Source organism: Alternaria incomplexa (assembly GCF_024043165.1).
Source record: "Alternaria incomplexa strain BMP 0042 chromosome Unknown scaffold_1, whole genome shotgun sequence".
NCBI lineage: Eukaryota > Fungi > Ascomycota > Dothideomycetes > Pleosporales > Pleosporaceae > Alternaria > Alternaria incomplexa.
This window is the reverse complement of record NW_026249850.1, coordinates 90,560-108,889: the sequence shown is the minus strand read 5'-3', so window position 1 is coordinate 108,889 and position 18,330 is coordinate 90,560. Positions and strand designations below refer to the sequence as shown.

Genomic DNA, 18,330 nt, shown 5'->3' with positions numbered 1-18,330 from the left:
TACGACATGGCGGAATTCTTCTTGAAGCGAATGTTGTTTGCGAGGTTGCGAACTACACGCACGGCCACTGGAACCCAACCGGTCCCGCGATATCAGCCAGAGACTGAGCACGAGGCGTCCCACGAAAACGAGACGGAAGACGCGACCACACCCGAACACGGAGATCCCGAAGACGAGATTGACGACGATGCTGAGCCTGTGCCAGCAGCGGAAGATGCTGAAGACGACGCGGAGAGGCTACGAACTCCCTCCGCAGACCGCGATCTCCGCGCGACATGGATCGCGGGCATCAACAGCCTGTGGAGATGCGCCGCAGACAGGGCCGCCCTTCTAGCCGCACAAGCTAGAGACGCTGCATTCGATGCTGTCGAGATGGTCAAAGAGCTTGGGTTCATTGGCACAGCAAAGGCAATCGGCCACTGGATCAGACTGAATCCGTGGAAGACTGCGCTGATCGTAGTGCCTCTCGTTGCGCTTGCAATCACAGCGATAGCGCTCTCGGCCACGGGCTTTGGCCCAGCTGGGATCGTTGCAGGTACGTCATCTCGGAGAATATATCGTGGACATTGAATACTGACGTGTTCTAGGGAGCGCAGCCGCGGCCGTGCATGCGGGTATTGGCAGCGTTGTCGCGGGTTCGTTTTTCGCGACGTGCACCAGTGCGATGATGGGCGGATACGGCGCAGTAATCATATTCGGGGGTGTCTGGGCCATATCGACTGTGTCGGTAATCTTGTTCGCGGCTGTGCAAAATCATCGGGAGAGTCGCCATGAACGCGCTCTGGTACCACGAATTTTACCTACACCAAAGTCTGCATCCGAGATCGCGAAGCAAGCCGCGTCCGAAGCCGTCTTCTGGGGCATGGTGGCCGCAGCCTACGTGGTATATAGGTTTAAGAGCTGGTACCGTGGACACGGAGAGGGGATTGAAGAGGTGAACGAATGACTTGGCAAGGCCTTGAACCACTCTTCGTGGCATTTTGCATTTGCCAGACACCAGAGGTTGCAGGATGTCGTGGTGAACAAGCTTTTGATAGAGAAGCAGAGCTGAGGGCGAGAAAGACCGAAAACATGTATCCAGCGACTTTGGAGTCGAAAGCGTAAACTAGAACATAGGGTTTGATGATAGCCTGGTAAAGGATGATTCTGCGTCAATGCTGGAAACAATTAGGTTCTCAAAAGCCTCGTTACGTAGGAGATACCTTATGCTGCATGTTGACAACTACTGTGCGAAGCTTGCAAAAGGACACGTCAACCATCTTTCTGACCTGTACAAACATCCCGATGTCTGAGTCAACGCAGTTCACGCTGTGCGAAAACATAGTAATTCTTCATCCCTGATGCTTGCGCGTACACAATCGCGAGTCTGTATCGTTCGTGAACGGAATCGCTGGTGTGGTCTATCCATGAGCGCGAAACGATGGAAACGAAGCCCGAGTGGCACAGAACGAGAAGGATGGGCTGAAAGGTTCGCCCAGTATGTGACGTCGATTGTGAGGAGTTCAGGAGTCGTCCGAGCCGGCCCCGGGGGACAGGGCGACCCACTAGCGCTGACTAACGATGAGGCAGGCCAAGATCGGCGGCGGCGCGGCAAGCCTCACCTCCTTCCTCGCCAGCAACAGACGCGTCCATCATGCCACCAGATCGTTCACGCACCACCAACTCACAAGGTAGGCAGAAGTCGTGCTCAGAGTGCGCAAAGGCAAAACGAAGATGCGGTCTCGAGCAGCCTCATTGTGCACGATGCGCGAGGCAGCACTTGCCATGCGTCTACCCTCCACAGCCTCGGTCGCAGGCCGCGATTCCGCAAAACGACTCATCTGCAACACCTATTGACTTGAGCTCATCCAATGCGCCAACAGAGATGCCAGAGATTGATGATGGCTGTGTTGCTTTCGACTTCGACCTACCTGGCATGCCAGCCAACCCCACCGCAGAGCTCTTAGACTTCGACTTCTGCACCGCAACAGAGTCTCTCGACGCACTTACGGACATGCTCAACACGCCAGCTCATCAAGGAGATCAGATGACTTTACAAAAGTCTTATACGCCAGTGAGCCAGCCCTTCTCAGCAAGACACCTGTCACCCTTCGCAAAGTCCAGAGTGGAGTACTCAATCGAGCTCGTCAAACTCGCGCCAAAGATGATGGTAGAGCAATGTTGCACACCATGGGCTCACCCTTTGCTTTACGAAGACCACATGCCAAGATCATTACAGGACGCACACGCTGCATGTGCCCTTTATGTTACCATGAACGACAACAATGCTGAGCACGTCACACGGTTCATCACCAGTCGCGCGGAAGAGCTCATAACCACTGCTATACCAACACCGCCCATCGAGGTTCTAGCTCGCACACAGGCTCTGATGTTGTATGAGATCATGCTCATCTTTGGCGGTGACATGCGACTTTACTCCCGGGCCGACGCCTTGATACCGCATCTGGAAAATGTGGGTGTCGTCCTTCTACCCATCGCAGCAGAGGATCCCGAGCTTCCCGCTACCCTTCCACTCTATCCCAGTACAGCCGCTCGGTCAGCCTGGCAATCGTACATCTTCCGTGAGTCAGCCAGACGTACAGCATTGGTAGCTTTCCACGTAACCGTCATATACACCCTGCTGAGCGGGCAGATGAGGTCTTGCGCCAAAGAGCTCTCTTTGAAGAACCGCGTCATGCTTTCTGCGCACTTGTGGAAGGCAACGAGCGCTTTTGACTTTGCCATGGCGTGGAATAGCAAGAGTCACTTTGTTATCAAGGAGCTGGACTTCACGGATGTCTTGAGGGGTGCGCAGCCTGATGACCTTGATGCGTTTGCTAACATGATGCTCATTGGTCTTCAAGGCATCGACGATATCCGGGGCTGGTATCATACACGAGGCGGGGCTCTCACATAGCCTACTCCGACCAGGGTCAGCGCGCCTGGACTGACTCATCTCATTGTCGCCCTATATCACCCAAGGGCTCGTACAAGCCAAGCTCCTTTCAACAAGTTCGAACCAGGAAGGCTACCTAGTTCTTATCGTCACCTAGGCCCTCCATAGAAGTACCCGGCACCGGTGTCTATCACAGTCAGTGAAGCTCAAGGAAAACATGACATAATACGACTTACCTCAGGAAACGCCCACCACCGGTCCACGTTCTCAATGAACTCCTTGCCCTTCTGCTTGCCGTACTCAATGATCCAAGCCTTTTCAGTGTTCGAAAGCGGGTGATGGCGCCAGGGACACTTGACACCCATCTCACAACGTTTCTTCGTAAGGTAGGTGGTGAAGCAAAGTCCCAGATCGTGGCGTTGCTCGGAGCCATACATGCCCGGCGCGATCTTGCCGTTGGCGCCGTTGACGAAACGCTGGGCTTTAGGTTTGGCGGCATATGTGGCGAAGATGCGGTAGTCGTAGCCGCGAAGGTCGTGCACTGTCGGCGGAAACTCCCCGTTCTCTGGATTCTGGAGGTGTGGAAGTCCTAGCTTGGGCTCTTTGGCAGATTTTGCCGTGCTGGGTGTTTGGCTGGGTCTCCGGTGCGTGGACTGAACTGGCGCATGCTGAGCGGTTGTAGAATGGGATTCTGGGACCTCCTGGTGGCGGTACGGCTCCTCAGGCTGTGGCATCTTCCGACCGGTACTCATTCTCACCGCGGGGGCAACGTGGGCCGTCTCTAAAGCGTCGTCATCCCAGTCCACTTCGTCCTCGACGGAGTACTCTGGACGCGAAGGCGCCTCACTGAAGTGCTCCTGATGGTGTTGCTGCGCATCTTGATCTTGGCCGTACGCTTGCTGGATGTGAGCTTCCAGTCGGCTGGTATCTCTCGTGCGACTGCTTCGGAAGGCAGCATCCTGCCTGGGCGACCAATGCCTATCGTCATCGCGGTCACCGTATCGGCCGGCCATAGCCTTGGCCTCGTCCGCAGCCACCTCAGCATCAGTCTTGATCTGGCCGACTCGGACCTTGCAAGCACGAGCAATATGCCCTTGCTCTCCACATCGAAAGCAACCCTTCTTATCGGTGAAGGCAGCTGGGCAATCAGCAACCCTATGCCCTTGATAGTCTTAGCAAAGAAGAGTTTGGAATCTGCAAGTATACAACCAACCTTTCTTGTTACAAGCAAAGCACCGCTGGTACTCTGCCTTCTCTGGCTTCCGGTCGTCTCGCTGCGGCTCCACGTCCACAGTCTCCCGACGCAGCGGTGACCGCTCGCGATACCGGGCTCGCTCACCACGCCAATCTTGCTCATCTCGCGGATCTAGACGCCGGGCAGGCGAACGACTACGGTCACGATCTCGCTGTCTCATTCGCAATTCTTCTTCCGCCCGTGCGTAATCTCGTTTTCGTACGGCTAGCTCCGGACGGCGTCGACCTTGCATCCTCTCGCCATCCAAATCGTCACCACCTCTACCCCGGTCTTCGCGTTCTCTGGGTCCCCTCGGTGGGGGCTCGGACGGAGGCGGTGGAGGGTTGTGTGGACCGTACGGACCTGGTTGTGCTGGCCGGTCTCGCATGTTGGGTTGCCGTGACATGTCTGCGAGAGTCAGTGTAGATGGTACGGCAGGTTAGCCAAGATCAATTCAGAGGTATCAAGCTGGTTTATTGTGGATGAGGTGGAGCTTCTGTCAGGTGGCAGTAGCAAGTCTACGTGACCGTGTATTGACGCACGGGCCATGAGCGTAGTCACGCAGCGTAGCCGCGAGGGTCTGTTGTTATGTTGTGACGTCAGACTGATTACATTATGGTTCTTGTATCACGTACAAGCTTTCCTTCGGTGCTGTTGAGGCCAGTTGATGTGGATATGTACTGCGAAACGCTAGGGGTGACACGATCGACCCTATGGGATAAGACATGAACATGTATTGTAGGACCTAAGCTTTACGCAAGCTATGGATTGAAACATACTAGAGCGAAAGAGAGACGTTGAACCTTATCCTGCAGTCTACGCTAGTATTTCAGTCGTTGTCTGTCTTCTTAACAGACGAACGGGAGTGTACGATGTATTCCGTTCTTGGATATTAGTCACCGTTGCTTATCGCGGCACCTTCTCGGTCACTGGTCACTCCTTTCATAATAGCTGGAAATCATTATCAAGGAATCTGCAGGGTGGACAGCGATGTCGTTGGAAGGTACTTGACGTAAAGTCGGATTCTAGTGAGAATTATATGAAAAGGCATCTACAACGAAACAGCTGCAATTTAACTAGCGAGGAGTGTGAGTCGATATGAGCAAGCGAGTATGAAGAATAGAACCTTGATTCTCGGTCAGTCTGAGAGTACCTCTAAGTATGGGTGGACGCCAGAGAAGAGATATAAGAGCAACATAGACATATTTCCATGGGTTCATGTCAGCACTAATCATAGCGACATAGCACCACGCACTGTCTGCCGGGTATGAATTACAACGAGGTATCATTCAACATCTCAATCACGAGGTAATACACCTCAGTCAAATCACCATCCCAATCCCAACGCAAGTATAGTGAAGTATCACAAATGGCGAGAAGATGGCGGATGTGTTCAGCACCGAACAGTATCTGGGGACTTTCTGGCGATTCGCGTCTAGTCAAGATTTGATACCCTGGATACCGAGACGCTACACAGCACTGAACAGTTGATCCTTGGTGACAAGTTCGTAGACATAGAAATAATATGATTGCATTACTCAACGGAAGGGGATATCTGAAAAGCATTCCGCAAAAAGTCGTAAATCATGATAAGAGCTAGAGAAACAGCCGCCCTGCCTTACGGACACCAAACTCTTAAAAACATTACTGCGCGTGTACATTCAAGAAAACACCAAAGTGTAACATTCGTCAATTACCGTGGCCCATATACCGGGTAGGGCGGGTTGGCATACTGCTGTTGCCCGGGCGCCCGCGCGTAGTCCTGTGGGTTGTATGCATATGCCTGTTGGCCCTGCTGGCCGCTTGGCCGCCTCTGGTGGCTGTTGTGCTCTTCCTTTGTCTCTTCCATCGTTGGCAGCTCGGCTGCGAATGCCTTTTGTTCTAGCCCTGGCGATTTCATGCCCTCTGATGGCGCATACGAGCTGGGGCGTGAGCTGGCGGTGCTGTGCGATGCGGTCGACCAGCGTGCATCTTGCGGGTTTGGCGAGTATTGCGATGGCTCGGAGGCAGAGGACGCGCGGTTATCGTGAGGGGAGAGGTGGGATGGAGACGGTTGAGGGTGGTAGAAGTCGCCCGGTAGTTCCATGACAACGTCATTCGTGCCTAGGAGCTGCTTTGGTGGGACAGGAGGGCCGGGCTGCTGCGCGGGCTGCGCCCATTGTTGGCTTTGCCTGTGCGGTGACATGGGCATCTGGTAGGGTTGGGTCGGCGATGGTTGTGGTGGCGTGTGACCGTAAGTAGAGCGATCAGCTGGGTTGACCGTCTTCATGCGCCCATTCTCCATCATCGCCTGGAGTGCGCCCGAGTCTAGCAGCTCCGCCTTCTTGACCAACCGCTCGATCATGATCGTGCAAGCTGCCTTCATTTCCTTCTTTACAAAGTTCATCATGGCGACGTTGCATTTGATCTCTACATCCTGGCGAATGTAAAGGCCCTCTGGTGGCGCAGAAGAGCCCAGCTCTTTCGGCTCAGGTGGCTCGCCAATCTGGTTGCCGCCAATATGCCACTTCTGGCGCAGGTCGACATTCGCAGGCGCGTAGGTGTGTGTCTGGAGCCCAAACGGCAGGTCGTGGAAGACACCGCGGAACTTGATTGCGCCGCTGCCCATCTTGCCAATGCCGGGTATGTACTGTATGCGCTGCGATATCTCGTACCATGTTGAGTAGTATTCGTCTGCGGGAGCGTCGCGCGGTGCTTTGATGGGCTCGTGGCCGGTGACGAGGGGGTTCAGCTCGATGATCTCGCCGTGGCTGTGGAGGAAGTCGATTGCGAGCTGGCGCGGTATGAACGACGGTATTGGTGTGATTTGCACATACTGCGTCTTCTTGCGCATCATGTTCATGGTGGGCGATCAGTGTCGAGTAGGGCCGATGTAGGTGTGAGATTTCTGCGTCAATTGCTCGAGGTTGCGATTTGAAAGAAGAGGCTGCGCCACGACGGCAAAGGTGGGTAGTAATAAGGACGTTGCTGACGGTACCCCTGCTTGTGTAAGTAGGTTTGCAGGCGCTGAGCCGTGGCCGGGTCGTCAGCCCAAGATCGCCGTGACGAAACGCGTCATGCACGTGCATGTGATGTCAGAAACACCCAAGATGCACGAGTAATCTTCTTTTTCTGCTACCCTGCTGCAGTTGATGCGATTAATGACTTGCGAGCGCGGTTTGCTTGACAATGCGGTCTGCTTTCGATCGCTTTCATCATTGCGGCCCTGTAGGGCGGTTGGCGCCCGCTGTGGATCAGCCTAATTATAGGCTTGCAGCTGGTCGCCGGCAACTGTCAGCTCCATGCAGGTGCTGCTGGTGGGGGCAGGAAATCTGAACTTCATCAGCTCTCACCGTCGCAAGCCGTACATGGCTTCGAATCACCAAGCCAGAGCTCGACACATGCCGCGACGCCAGTGCTGATGTCCTTGGTGCTTTTCTTTGCTTTTGCCTAACGCCGGAATCGTGGCCATCCGAAGGCGTAGCGTGACCGCGCCAAGTTGTGCTCCTGGGCGGACGCGACGACTAGCATCCATGTGGCTGAGCCTAGGACAAATAATCCTACTGTCGTTCCTCTAGTGAGATGCCACGTTCGCAGCGGCGATGGACCGTTCGAAGTTGCGATGGGAGAGATTGAGATCCTCGACGTGACGGCATAATCATGTTTCGGAAACAACAAGACCTGAGGCAACAAATCTCCTCGACCCCGCGGAGCCCCTGGATGCCGACAAGTATGGGAGTGTAGCCAAGGGTTCAACAGTCGCGGGTTGTCGTTCTCGTGAAAGCGCAGTTGCTCGCATTGATAAAGAGTCAAGAGTGTACTTCCTTTTGACGATCGTGGTAGCCTGTTCGGTGGTACTTGTAGCAGCTAAGAACAGATCCCTTATCGACATGCGACCGAAGGTCGATGAAAGCAGGACGGTGCATGAATGCGACTGGTACCATTCTGCCAGTAAACCAAGGGAGCGTGTTCTAGTGCCATTCGAAACGTTCCGAGGTGTCCACTCGAACGATCTGGCTACAAAAAAGAAGATGGAAACGATGCGAATGGGTGAGAACGAAGATGGTGAGTGTAGGAGGTGAAACATCTCGGAGCGAGTCGCAGAGTTTTGTTCCTGCCTTTGTCGAGACCCTGATGACCCTGACGCTTGTTTGGCTCCAAGGCAGGAGCTACCGCAACCTCGACCGTGGTTCATGCCATGCGCCTCTCGTAGGACAAACCACGACAACACAACCCTTCAACGACGCCATGCTCGGCTATGCGCAAGGACTGTCACGCTACACTAAGCTCACCGGACAAGGCTCGCTGTGGACGAGACGCAGCAGTCCCAGTCCTACCAGCTTGAATTTCGCCCGAGGATTGGTATCACGTGGCTCGTAATTCGTCTACCTAGGTACAACCCATCGTGAACCATAGGATGGCTACTCAACTCCAATACAACGGGGACGCCCACACGGCGTCTGTGTGAGTCACAGGCGAGTATAAAGCCCACCATCCACGCACCTTCACAATTCAACCACACACCCACAAACATGAACACAACACGCCCCAACCCCAGAGGCCCCTTCCGTGAAATAGGCCGAGGATGCTGCGGCAGCATCTGGATCCGCGGAGCCAATACCTGGGTCATCAAACGCGAACTCATGCATACAAACCGCTCCGTCTTAAACGACTACACTATGCATCGACGAATTATCGCAGCAGACACCACAAATACGCTTCCTGTGCGCATACCGCAGTCTTACGAGGTCTTGGAGGCTGATGATGGCTGGTGGGATAACAATTTCACTTGCTTACCTCCAGGTGAAGAGCTGAGCAGGAGCTACAAGCAGGAGAGGATACCTGCTGTAGGACTGCCTATCCGCGAGATGCTTATCGACAGATATTGTCGCGAGACGCTGAAGGAGGCTACGAGGACGAGCAAGAAGAATGAAGATTGCCTTATTCGAGTGTACACGGGCAAACGGAGACCAGAAGGACGCCCGCCTGGCATGTTCTTCAACCTGCGCAACTATGGTCTTTGCGTCGATCAAATGGAAGAGCTAGGTCTGGATCCTGTTGTCATCGCGAAGACCCTGGCCGAGGCGCTCGCGTATTGTTACTGGAAGGCTGAGGTCGATGCTAACGACGTGGAGTTTGTGCTCGCGCCAGCTACCGCCCAAGAAGAGTACAGACGAAACTCGTCAACGCCCATCTTCACACTGCTAGATCAAGAGCTCGTCATCTGGATGCTGGACTACGACTGCGTACGTACCATGAGTCAAGACGCAAGTGGTATCGCCCAAGCAGTCCACGCTTTCTGGCGCAACGACCCGTACTTCCCTCGACCTTTTGCCTACGGCCATACACATGCTGACACTGAATTATGGCACACATTCAAGGCGCATTTCCTCAACGTTAGCAGGCGCATGTTGACAGAGAAAGAGCAGGACGGAATGGTGAAGAGCATACTAGACCTTCCGCAAGAGTGGATAACCCAAGTAGAAGCCGAAGGCAGTCGACGCACAGCAAGGCAAGAAGAGCGACGTGAGTGAAGGGGCGGGGTAGGGTGTAGCGACACGTTATTCACCTGCGGACCAAGTTCAAAAAATTGGCAAAAAAGTGAGGAACGACCAGAGTTTCGAACTCGGCTGTTGTCTTAACGGGGGGCCCAGTGAAGGGGAGATAACTGCGGGGGGCCTAGTGAAGGGGAGACGGCGGGGGGACCAAACTGCTCTGCGGCCGCAGTCGCGTTCGATGGGTAGTTTTAGAAATTAGAAGATATATATACATGAGTAAGGAGTGATCGATATATGGGGGTGGATCTGGGGGTGAGGGTGAGGGGTGAGGGGTGGCGGTATTGCGGACGGAAGTGAAGTGAGAGCGTATGCGGGGGGTTGCAGAAGTGAAGGGGACGGGGCGGGTTTGTGTGGGCTGTACTCAATGAGATGATGTCTTGCGATTCCCATACAGAGTGGCTTGCAGCAGATAACACAATGACGACGGACACAGTCGCGCACTCATAAAGTCATCCATCCAAATGATATCAACCGACCATCCCTCCCCTCAATCGCAACAACACCACCCTAAACAACAACAACATCCAACACCCCCTTCCCACCCCCCTCCTTCACCCTCCTAACCTCAACCCACCCATCCTTCTCCAACCTTACAATCTTCCCATCAACACATATCCTCCTCCACCTCCCGTCCTCCTCCTTCCCCTCGAACTCAATCCTCAACCCATCAATACTCTCATACCTCACATCCCCATCCCCAACATGCTTACCCCCATCATACGCCTTATTCATGATACCCATGACCTCATCGCCACTCCTCGGGGTAAAATGAACAAGGTGCATACTCCCGTCTAGCGGTTTAGTAGCAGGGGAGATGCAGAATGGTTTCTCGAGATGCGATACCATGGTTGCGAGGATGTACATGTGTTCTTCTTCTGGTAGAGTGGTCCAACGATCTTTTTCTTGGAGAACAGAGACTTTGCCTTTGTACGGATGTGGTGGTGAGCCATCGGCTGGGTACAAAGCTTCTTTCGCGGCCATCTTGAAGCGCTCGACGCCGTGCTTGCGGTACTCGGTTGTGTCGCTGTCGCCGACGAGCGTGGCGTGCATGCCCCAGGAGGCTACCACTGCGCCGTTGAGAATGCCGTTGCCCTGTGCGTCTTTGGGTAGTTCTTGCTCTTGTTGGCCTTCGTCGATGAGGAGGCGGGCGCCGGGGGAGAAGGTCGCTGTGAATGTGGGGAGGGGCTTTGCTTGCCATGATGTCAGGGTGGTGAGACCCCATGTGTCGTATCCGCCTGCGTTGATGGAGTGGTAGAGCGCGTTTGCTGTGCCGAGAGGGAGGATCACGACTTGTGGGGGGATGTAGGTCTGTGGGTTTGGTGTTCTGGATGAGAGACCATTTACGAGATCTACGATGCCGCCGTCGCCTGAGAGGAGGATGATGCGCATTGGTTTTCCTTGATTGGCGGCTGGAAACAGGACGGCGTCGGTGAGTTCCAAGATGCTGGTTGGCGATTCCGTGGTATGTACTTTCAACTCTTCGACGCCTTTGTTTCCATGTATGCTTTCGAGGATCGGGCGGACGGCGCTGGAGTAGAACTCATCCGCGAGTCCATGACCTGAGCCACTCGAGATGATAACATGGGTCTCGCGCTTTTCGGGTGGGGAGAACGGTGGTTGTTTATCGCGAGGTCTTGTTGATAAACTAATCAAGAAAGGTGGCCTCGTAGGATCTTTGTGCTCTTGTAATGTCAAAACAGCCTCTGACTCGCCATGGACGCTTTGAGTCGTGAACACGATCTTGCGATGCTGATCGTCCCCGCCAGATCTGTTCATGATGGCAGCCTAGTGTAAACAATGACTCGGCCGGACTTTTTACTGTAGTGCGATCGCAAATGAGTAAGATGATGATCAGTCCAAATATGACCGGAAGTTGATCCGAGGGACAGACGTCCAGTTCCCACGAGATGCAATGTCACCCACGCCATGGTGTGGAGATAGGCGTGATAGGCTGGCAGCCCAATCGCGCAATCCCACCTGCCCCATTTTTCGTTACGGTCGGCGCTAGTCCGCGTGCGTCATGTTCAATAACGGCCTCGTCGTGAGACGAAAAGCACGCATCAATCTGAAACTTTTCCGTCGGAACACATTTTGACGATAGGGGTTAAACATTACTTCCTATCACTGTTAAGATCGCAAAGGATTTCTCCGTCAATTTAACAGTTGTTAGATTCGGGCAGCGGCGTCAGCAAGGGTTACGTCATCACTTGGCGATACTACGCAGCCGCCTGGGCTGGAGGAACTCAGCCGCGCCTGTCAGCTACACCAACAAATTGACATTGCGGCGCAGCCAGCCGACGTCGCATTCCACGCCTGTCGGGACACCATCAGGCCCATCGCCTCCTGCCCAGAGAGACACGACCGTCTGCATCAGCGACAGCAAACCCATCGGATCCGCGCAATCGCGCCCACCACCAGCAAACCGCACATGCGACCCTAAGCCCTCCCCACAACAACCCACACGACCACCGCAACCATGAACGGCTGGCTAGTCTTCATCATCATCCTGCTGCTCCTCCTCTCCTTCTCCTACTTCGGATGGTACTTCTACGCCCGATGGAACGCCTCCCGCAATGGCCTACCTCCACCCTCCATGAACCCAATGGTAGCCTTCAGCCGCTCCTCTGACGCTGGCGCAACCTCAAACTACCCTGGTCCCGCGCCCACCGGCATCAAAGGCTGGTTCGACACCCAAGTGCGCAAGTTCAAAAACAGAAACAACCGGTACACAACGGGTAGCGGCTACGAAGATGCCGGCTACAGCGGCGGGCGCGGCGTCGGCGGTGGCCGCGGCGCGGGAAGTCGTCTTGATCCTGATGAGGCGTGGAGTTCGCGCGTGGGCGACGAGGCATACTATGAAGAGCAGGAACTTGGGCTTCATGAACCGGCGTCTACCCATGGCGGGCAGACTGCGAATCCGTATGCGAATCCTACGCCGTATAACAATGTCGAGCCAAGTCGCGGACGCAGCCGCACACGCGATTCCTACGACGAACATCTCGATGCGCAGAGTGGGAGGAATCCGTTTGGCGACGATAATGCGGCGAGTCTGAGGGGTGTGAGTCCCAGGCCGGTGCTCGATGCGGATACGAGTTATCGGGGTGGTGCTACGGCCACCATGCCCAGTGTAAGCAAGCACAAGAAAGCGGGCAGTGTGGATAGTGTAGAGAACAGCCCGACGGAGAGTCGGAGGAGTGTGTTCAGGGAGGGGTTGTAAGGTGATGAAGAGTTTGGACGAGGATTTTCTGATACTATACCTATGTTGGGATTGGGCTGGTGTTTTTGAACTGGCGGGGTCTTACCCTCCGGATTGGACCTGAATGATATTTTGTTGTATTTCCACATTCGGCGAGCATTGTGTGACGTCGGATTGACTAACAGCACATAGGAGGCAAGCATCTGAACAAACCATTCGACAGCAAAGTCTAAATAGAAGTTACCCCTCGCACTTCTGGGTCGAGCACTGTTTATCCGGAACTTCACCCTAGACCAACATTACCTCCCTACGTTAGTCAAGATGGGCAACTGCCTACCTCGCAATGCAAAGAACAAGACCCCATCCAAACTCCTATCCCTTCCACGCGAACTCCGAAACACCACCCACGACAAGATCCCTCGTGACCTACAAATCGACTGGCTCTGGAACACCCAGGGGTACACTGATACCCGTTACGCTACCTTCGACGTCATCAAAGTGACATTCCACAACGCGCCTGAGCCCGGCGTCCTAGCAGAATGTACTCGTCTCCACAACGAGATGCTAGAACAAGACCAACTGCAAAAGAAGGCGCTATTCGTGTCCATTACTATCATGAACCGCGTGACAAAAATGCATTTCACAAGCTAGGTAAAAGTTCGGCAGGAGAACGAAATCACCACGCGCGCCCGCATCAAAACCGCGTTCCGTCACGTCCAACACGCCACATTCTGTATACGCCATCTTACCCTAAGTCCACACTGGGGCCCCAGCAGGACAACCAGGCTTCTCCGATGGACCTTTCTTGGCATGCCGAAATTACAGACTTTCCGCCTCGCCCTATGCAAGTCCTTTACTGTTCAGGATGAGATGCTTACCCATCAGCTCCTGCCACGCGATCCGCGGAATCACAAATTCACTTCTATCACTGCTTCGCATATGCTGTTGTTGCAGCGGGGTTGTGGGTTTCGTGTTGGGTTTGACTCGTGGAGGGCGGAGGAGGATGGTTGGCTGGGTTGGCGGTTTCGTCGGGTTCTGCGACATGATGTTTGTTTGGTGGAGGTGTATATGTATGCGAGGCAAGAGACAGGGAGGGAAAGTCTTCCGTATTGGACTGTGGAGGGCGTTGTGGAGTGTTTTCCTGTTGGAGCATATCCTGGGGCGGTGCTTGGGGATGTGAGTGGGGAAACGGCGGAGCGGCTGCGAGGGTATCAACTGGAGGTGGTAAATTGGTTTGAGCAGCGGAAAGTGACAGGAAGCAGAGACTGGGTTGCATGGTAGTGGATCATTGAACATACAATTTGTGTGACACATACAACGGAGGTAGATCATGTTGCAGAGATCACTAACTAATCGCGCGTAGTCTACAACGCATGCACTTCGCTTCTTCGACCACCTACGAAGACCTGGGATACGTCTTATCAAACGACGTATCTTCACCAACTACCACCCGGTACACCACCCGTGCATATTGGTCCGCCTGTTTCGCCTTGTCCCCCAACTTCGACTGCTCAAATGCCGATCGTGCATGTAGAAAGGCCTCCACTAGATGGTCCACTATATGACCCCACCTCGTGACTACGAAAGCTGAAGGCGTGCGATCGAGCCCAGTAAAGGTAAAGCCTAGGCTCTGGAGGATCTTACCCATCGATTCCAACCCCTTGGCAAGATCAGGCTGTTGCATGTAGATTCGGGTCAGCAGCAGCTGCGGGTCCCACAGTAGGAGTCGCGGAACGTCTTCGGCGGGTCGGACGTACGTCTCGTTCGATGCCTTAAGCGAGCGTTCGAATTTCTTCGTTAGGGCGTTTCCTGTCGACGATGATTTGCATAGTCGATTCATCTGGTCCAACAAGCTTCGCCGCTGCGTCACTACGGCCGATTTCGTGGCCTTGATGTCTTCGCACAACGCACAGTTGCAGACAAACCCCCAGCTCTCAAATTTCTGGCCAGGCTTCGAAGTGTAGACTCCATCGGGAGCCTCGTATGGGAACGACAGTTCTGTGCCGGCCTCTAGATATTCCGCTGCGCGCACGATCATCATATCTCCGATGAACGATCGGCGGACGTTACCGAGGCAGCTGTGATTGATGTATGAGGCCTTGATCCAGATACCGCAGGAATGAAATTCCTTTTCCTCCGAAGCCTTGTTGGCTTTGAGGTCTTTGTGGCTCTTGAGCGACGTGACAGGGCAGCCAAAGACGTTGAGAGACATTGTTCGTTCGACGAGGAAGCTTGAAGAGGATTGCGTCAGTCTGCAAAGTCGTTTGACTGCGGGGTTAGGGCGCACTTACGTATCTACTATCGGCTGTCCATCAACGAATTTCGCATCAACTGCTTCGTAGTCGCCGTGATGCAGGTCGGTGAAAGCAGAGGCCGTCGAGGCATTCTTGAACAGCTTTTGTGTGATCATCCGGAGGAGGTCAGCCTGGCCGCCCATGAAGCCTTTCATAGTCTCCACGTTCATCAAGAGTTTCATGCCTGCGTTGCTCCCCCCCTCTTCATCGACATGAGCATGGCTGAAAGCCTTCTCACACAGTAGCAAATCTCCTACCTGAACAGACTTGGTTACAAACAAGCCGCGACCTTTACCTTTGACTTTGCGAACTTGCAACGGGCCCACGTATGTAGCATGATCAAGATGGGGAGGTTGATACTTCTTTGCTTCGGCTTGGAGAAGCTTGAAATCGAATTCGCCGGTGCTAGACTCAGTGCATCGACGTTGGGCACGAGTAAGCGTAGCCGCTGCTTCTTTGTTGGCTGGGAAGATGTTGCAGAGCTGTTCGAGAACTTGGCGGCACTCGTCATAGCGAGCGAGGTGGTATAGTGCCTCCGCTGCGCGAAAGAGTGCTTTCTCCGAAGGTTCTTCACTGAAGGTCTGGAAGCCAGTGTCGGTGAACGCGGCGTCGTATTGCTTGGTTTTGAGGAATGCTAGTGACCTGTTTCGCTTGATGACTTTCTTCTCGTGAAGTGAGGTCGATTGTGTCAGAGCGGTCGTATATCTGGCATGAACGTTAGCGCAGTCACACGGACTTCGACCGTCGCACTCACTTATCGATAGCTTCCCAGAACTTCCCTTTCCCTAGGAGTATGTTCCCCTCAAGCTTCAAAGAATCCGCTGATCCTTCCAACTCCCGCAATCTCGGCCGCCATGACGAGGGTACTCTAGTATCCTCACTGGTGAGATATGCGATATCGGAAAGATGATCGACTCGCACACTGTAATCACCAGACGCCGTGAGCTTGAAGAACGGCTCCTTGATGATGAAAATCGAACCTTCGCCGACGATATCAGTTGCTGGGCGGATCGTCTCATCTTCCTGCTGGTATAGTTGCAACAGAGTGGCGTCCCCGCATGCATCCTCAGCCAGCACTAGAATCCCAGTCATACGATATGGCAAAGTGATTGCGCGCAACAGAAGATAGCGACCGCGATGGTGCGTCTCAAGCCTCAGATCATCAAGCGTGATAGACTTCAAGTCATCGAGAGAGGTGACGCAGGGTGGGTATGCTGGGGGAACGAACGACGCGTGTGCAGTTTGCTTTGTACTCCGAGCTGCCATGGACATCGACGCCATCATGAATTCTAACAGCATTGTGTCTCTGTCTTTGCGGTCGCGGGGGCGCTGGCCCTTCTTCTTCTGAGCATCTTGGAGAACGCGTTTATGCTGTTGTAGAGTCTGCATATACTGCGTGAGGTCCTTGCAAACATCCATTGCTACGGATAGTAGTCGAGAGAAGAGTGCCCGGTGGGGATGAAATGTTTGCGATGCCTGAGGGCTGGTTTTGACCAGGGATCGGGGTCCTGGAGAAGATGAACTTTTGAGTTCGCAATGGCTCTTGCGCAAAAGTATCGAATGGAATGCGGGAGTCGCAGGTAGCTCTTCAGTGTTGCGTTAATGGAGTACCGAGAGACCAAGAGGATGGCGGCCAAGGCATACTATTGAACGCCTTCTTCTCGCAGTCTACATGTTGCATCGACGCGCGCCTACGTGCAGGAGGTTTTATTGGCTAAGAGCGTAACACGTAGGTTTGTACCACGCCACGCATGCGAGCGTGGACAAACAAGGCTGTATGTGACACCAAGCGGAAGCATCGGCCCGCTGTGCAAGATGCACGATCGGCCCGGCACGCGTAGGAGTAGTTTGGCAGAATCATCCGATTGGACCATGGCGTGTGCAAATACTGGATTGCACACATCGTTCGTACGAACAGGTAGGGATGTCGATCATACTCCAGTCTCTAGCTGTCGTCCGGCCAATTGATGAACAAGCAGCGGGCAGGGCGACAACAGGGCTGGCAGGCAGGGCAGGAAAGTTAGTTCACAAGACGCTAGCGACCTTGTTAACGCTATGTAAATTAAGAGAGGTATAAGAAGCTAAGATAACGTAGGTGCATAGCGAGTAGCTAGCTTTTGCTAAGACTCTATTAAAACTCTACCTACCTTACAATACCTTAACGTAACAACGTATCATTAGACTAGAAAAATCTCAGATATAGCTTATAGTTATAGAGTCGCTAACAAGGTAGATAATAAAAACCTAGGCTAGAGAAATACTGCGATCCTTAACCTAAAAGCCGGTAGAGAAGCGAACGAGCTTGTCACTAAGACAGACCGGAGTACCTATAAAGCGGACAGACTGCAGCAGATAATGCTGAAGATTTGTAGAGAAGCTATAGCAGGTTAACACGAACGCGTATAGCAAAGGGAGGCACCAGTCTTGTTATGAATCAGAAAAGACAACAAAGTAGGTAGGTTTTGGAGGCTGCCCCAACAAGAGGCGTGACAAATCAGCCGCGCCTCAAGGCTGGCAAGCATGTAGCGTCTATTTAATAGCTAATCCAGTTGCGTGGCCCGTTGACCATTGAGTGATCCAAGAATGCGCTCCATCACTTTTGCCATCCCCAACAGCTTCATGTATCCCAGACGAATGCTAGCTTCCCGAGCTCTCAGTTGTTCCTCTCTCTCCTCCACCTCCTTGGTCATTTCTTCAAGAGCATGCCTTGCTGCGTCGTCCCCGCTACATTTCTCTTGGGCACTTCTCACGCTGCAGGTTTCGATCATGATTTTGTGACCATCGCTCCTCAGCCGAAACTCCACTGTCAGAGCCAAAATCCCGTGGCCCAGTCCTGGCTCCAAATCGACAGTTATGGTGTTCGGGGTGTCGACACGGTCTGCCAGATTTGTCCTTATTTTCCGGAATGCGTCGGTGCCGTGAGTATCGACCCCTTCAGGGTTAACAGTTAATTGATCTCGGTTAGGTCGTGTGAGTAACTTGTCCCAAGAGGTATGGTACAGGCCGGGTTGACAGTCCAAGTCCTCCAGCTCGGCAGCAGCCTCGTCGCTCCAGTCCCACAATCTGATTTGTATCCTGGAGAACAAATCGCAAAATCGAACGCTATACTCGAAGACCCTATCTCCACCATCTGTAGCGCCATTATGAACCTGCCCTATGTCGAGTCGCTGCATGTTTTCTTGTCGGGATTATCT

At 53.7% G+C, this 18,330-nt stretch overlaps 8 protein-coding genes across 8 annotated transcripts; 4 read left to right on the top strand and 4 right to left on the bottom strand.

Annotated features, from left to right (window-relative positions):
* Positions 1-6: 6 nt before the first annotated feature.
* On the top strand, positions 7-570 carry J4E90_000037 (uncharacterized protein; the record flags this gene model as incomplete). Its single annotated transcript, XM_051429635.1, has 1 exon — positions 7-570. The coding sequence occupies one exon, from the start codon at positions 7-9 to the stop codon at positions 568-570; it is 564 nt and encodes a 187-aa protein (XP_051295122.1).
* Positions 571-1,764: 1,194 nt separating this feature from the next.
* Positions 1,765-2,896, top strand: J4E90_000036 (uncharacterized protein; the record flags this gene model as incomplete). The annotated part of the gene is made up of 2 exons (XM_051429634.1): positions 1,765-1,768; positions 1,863-2,896. 2 exons carry the CDS (start codon positions 1,765-1,767, stop codon positions 2,894-2,896), a joined length of 1,038 nt encoding a protein of 345 aa, XP_051295121.1.
* Positions 2,897-3,011: 115 nt separating this feature from the next.
* Positions 3,012-4,515, bottom strand: J4E90_000035 (uncharacterized protein; the record flags this gene model as incomplete). Its single annotated transcript, XM_051429633.1, is given in 4 exon segments — positions 3,012-3,062; positions 3,112-3,945; positions 3,957-4,069; positions 4,089-4,515. 4 exon segments carry the CDS (start codon positions 4,513-4,515, stop codon positions 3,012-3,014), a joined length of 1,425 nt encoding a protein of 474 aa, XP_051295120.1.
* Positions 4,516-5,802: 1,287 nt separating this feature from the next.
* Positions 5,803-6,951, bottom strand: J4E90_000034 (uncharacterized protein; the record flags this gene model as incomplete). Its single annotated transcript, XM_051429632.1, has 1 exon — positions 5,803-6,951. One exon carries the CDS (start codon positions 6,949-6,951, stop codon positions 5,803-5,805), a length of 1,149 nt encoding a protein of 382 aa, XP_051295119.1.
* Positions 6,952-8,620: 1,669 nt separating this feature from the next.
* On the top strand, positions 8,621-9,622 carry J4E90_000033 (uncharacterized protein; the record flags this gene model as incomplete). Its single annotated transcript, XM_051429631.1, has 1 exon — positions 8,621-9,622. One exon carries the CDS (start codon positions 8,621-8,623, stop codon positions 9,620-9,622), a length of 1,002 nt encoding a protein of 333 aa, XP_051295118.1.
* Positions 9,623-10,153: 531 nt separating this feature from the next.
* Positions 10,154-11,422, bottom strand: J4E90_000032 (uncharacterized protein; the record flags this gene model as incomplete). The annotated part of the gene is made up of 1 exon (XM_051429630.1): positions 10,154-11,422. One exon carries the CDS (start codon positions 11,420-11,422, stop codon positions 10,154-10,156), a length of 1,269 nt encoding a protein of 422 aa, XP_051295117.1.
* Positions 11,423-12,122: 700 nt separating this feature from the next.
* Positions 12,123-12,863, top strand: J4E90_000031 (uncharacterized protein; the record flags this gene model as incomplete). The annotated part of the gene is made up of 1 exon (XM_051429629.1): positions 12,123-12,863. The coding sequence occupies one exon, from the start codon at positions 12,123-12,125 to the stop codon at positions 12,861-12,863; it is 741 nt and encodes a 246-aa protein (XP_051295116.1).
* A 1,375-nt stretch (positions 12,864-14,238) lies between these two features.
* On the bottom strand, positions 14,239-16,228 carry J4E90_000030 (uncharacterized protein; the record flags this gene model as incomplete). Its single annotated transcript, XM_051429628.1, has 3 exons — positions 14,239-15,094; positions 15,134-15,841; positions 15,891-16,228. The coding sequence occupies 3 exons, from the start codon at positions 16,226-16,228 to the stop codon at positions 14,239-14,241; spliced, it is 1,902 nt and encodes a 633-aa protein (XP_051295115.1).
* Between the last annotated feature and the right edge of the window lie 2,102 nt (positions 16,229-18,330).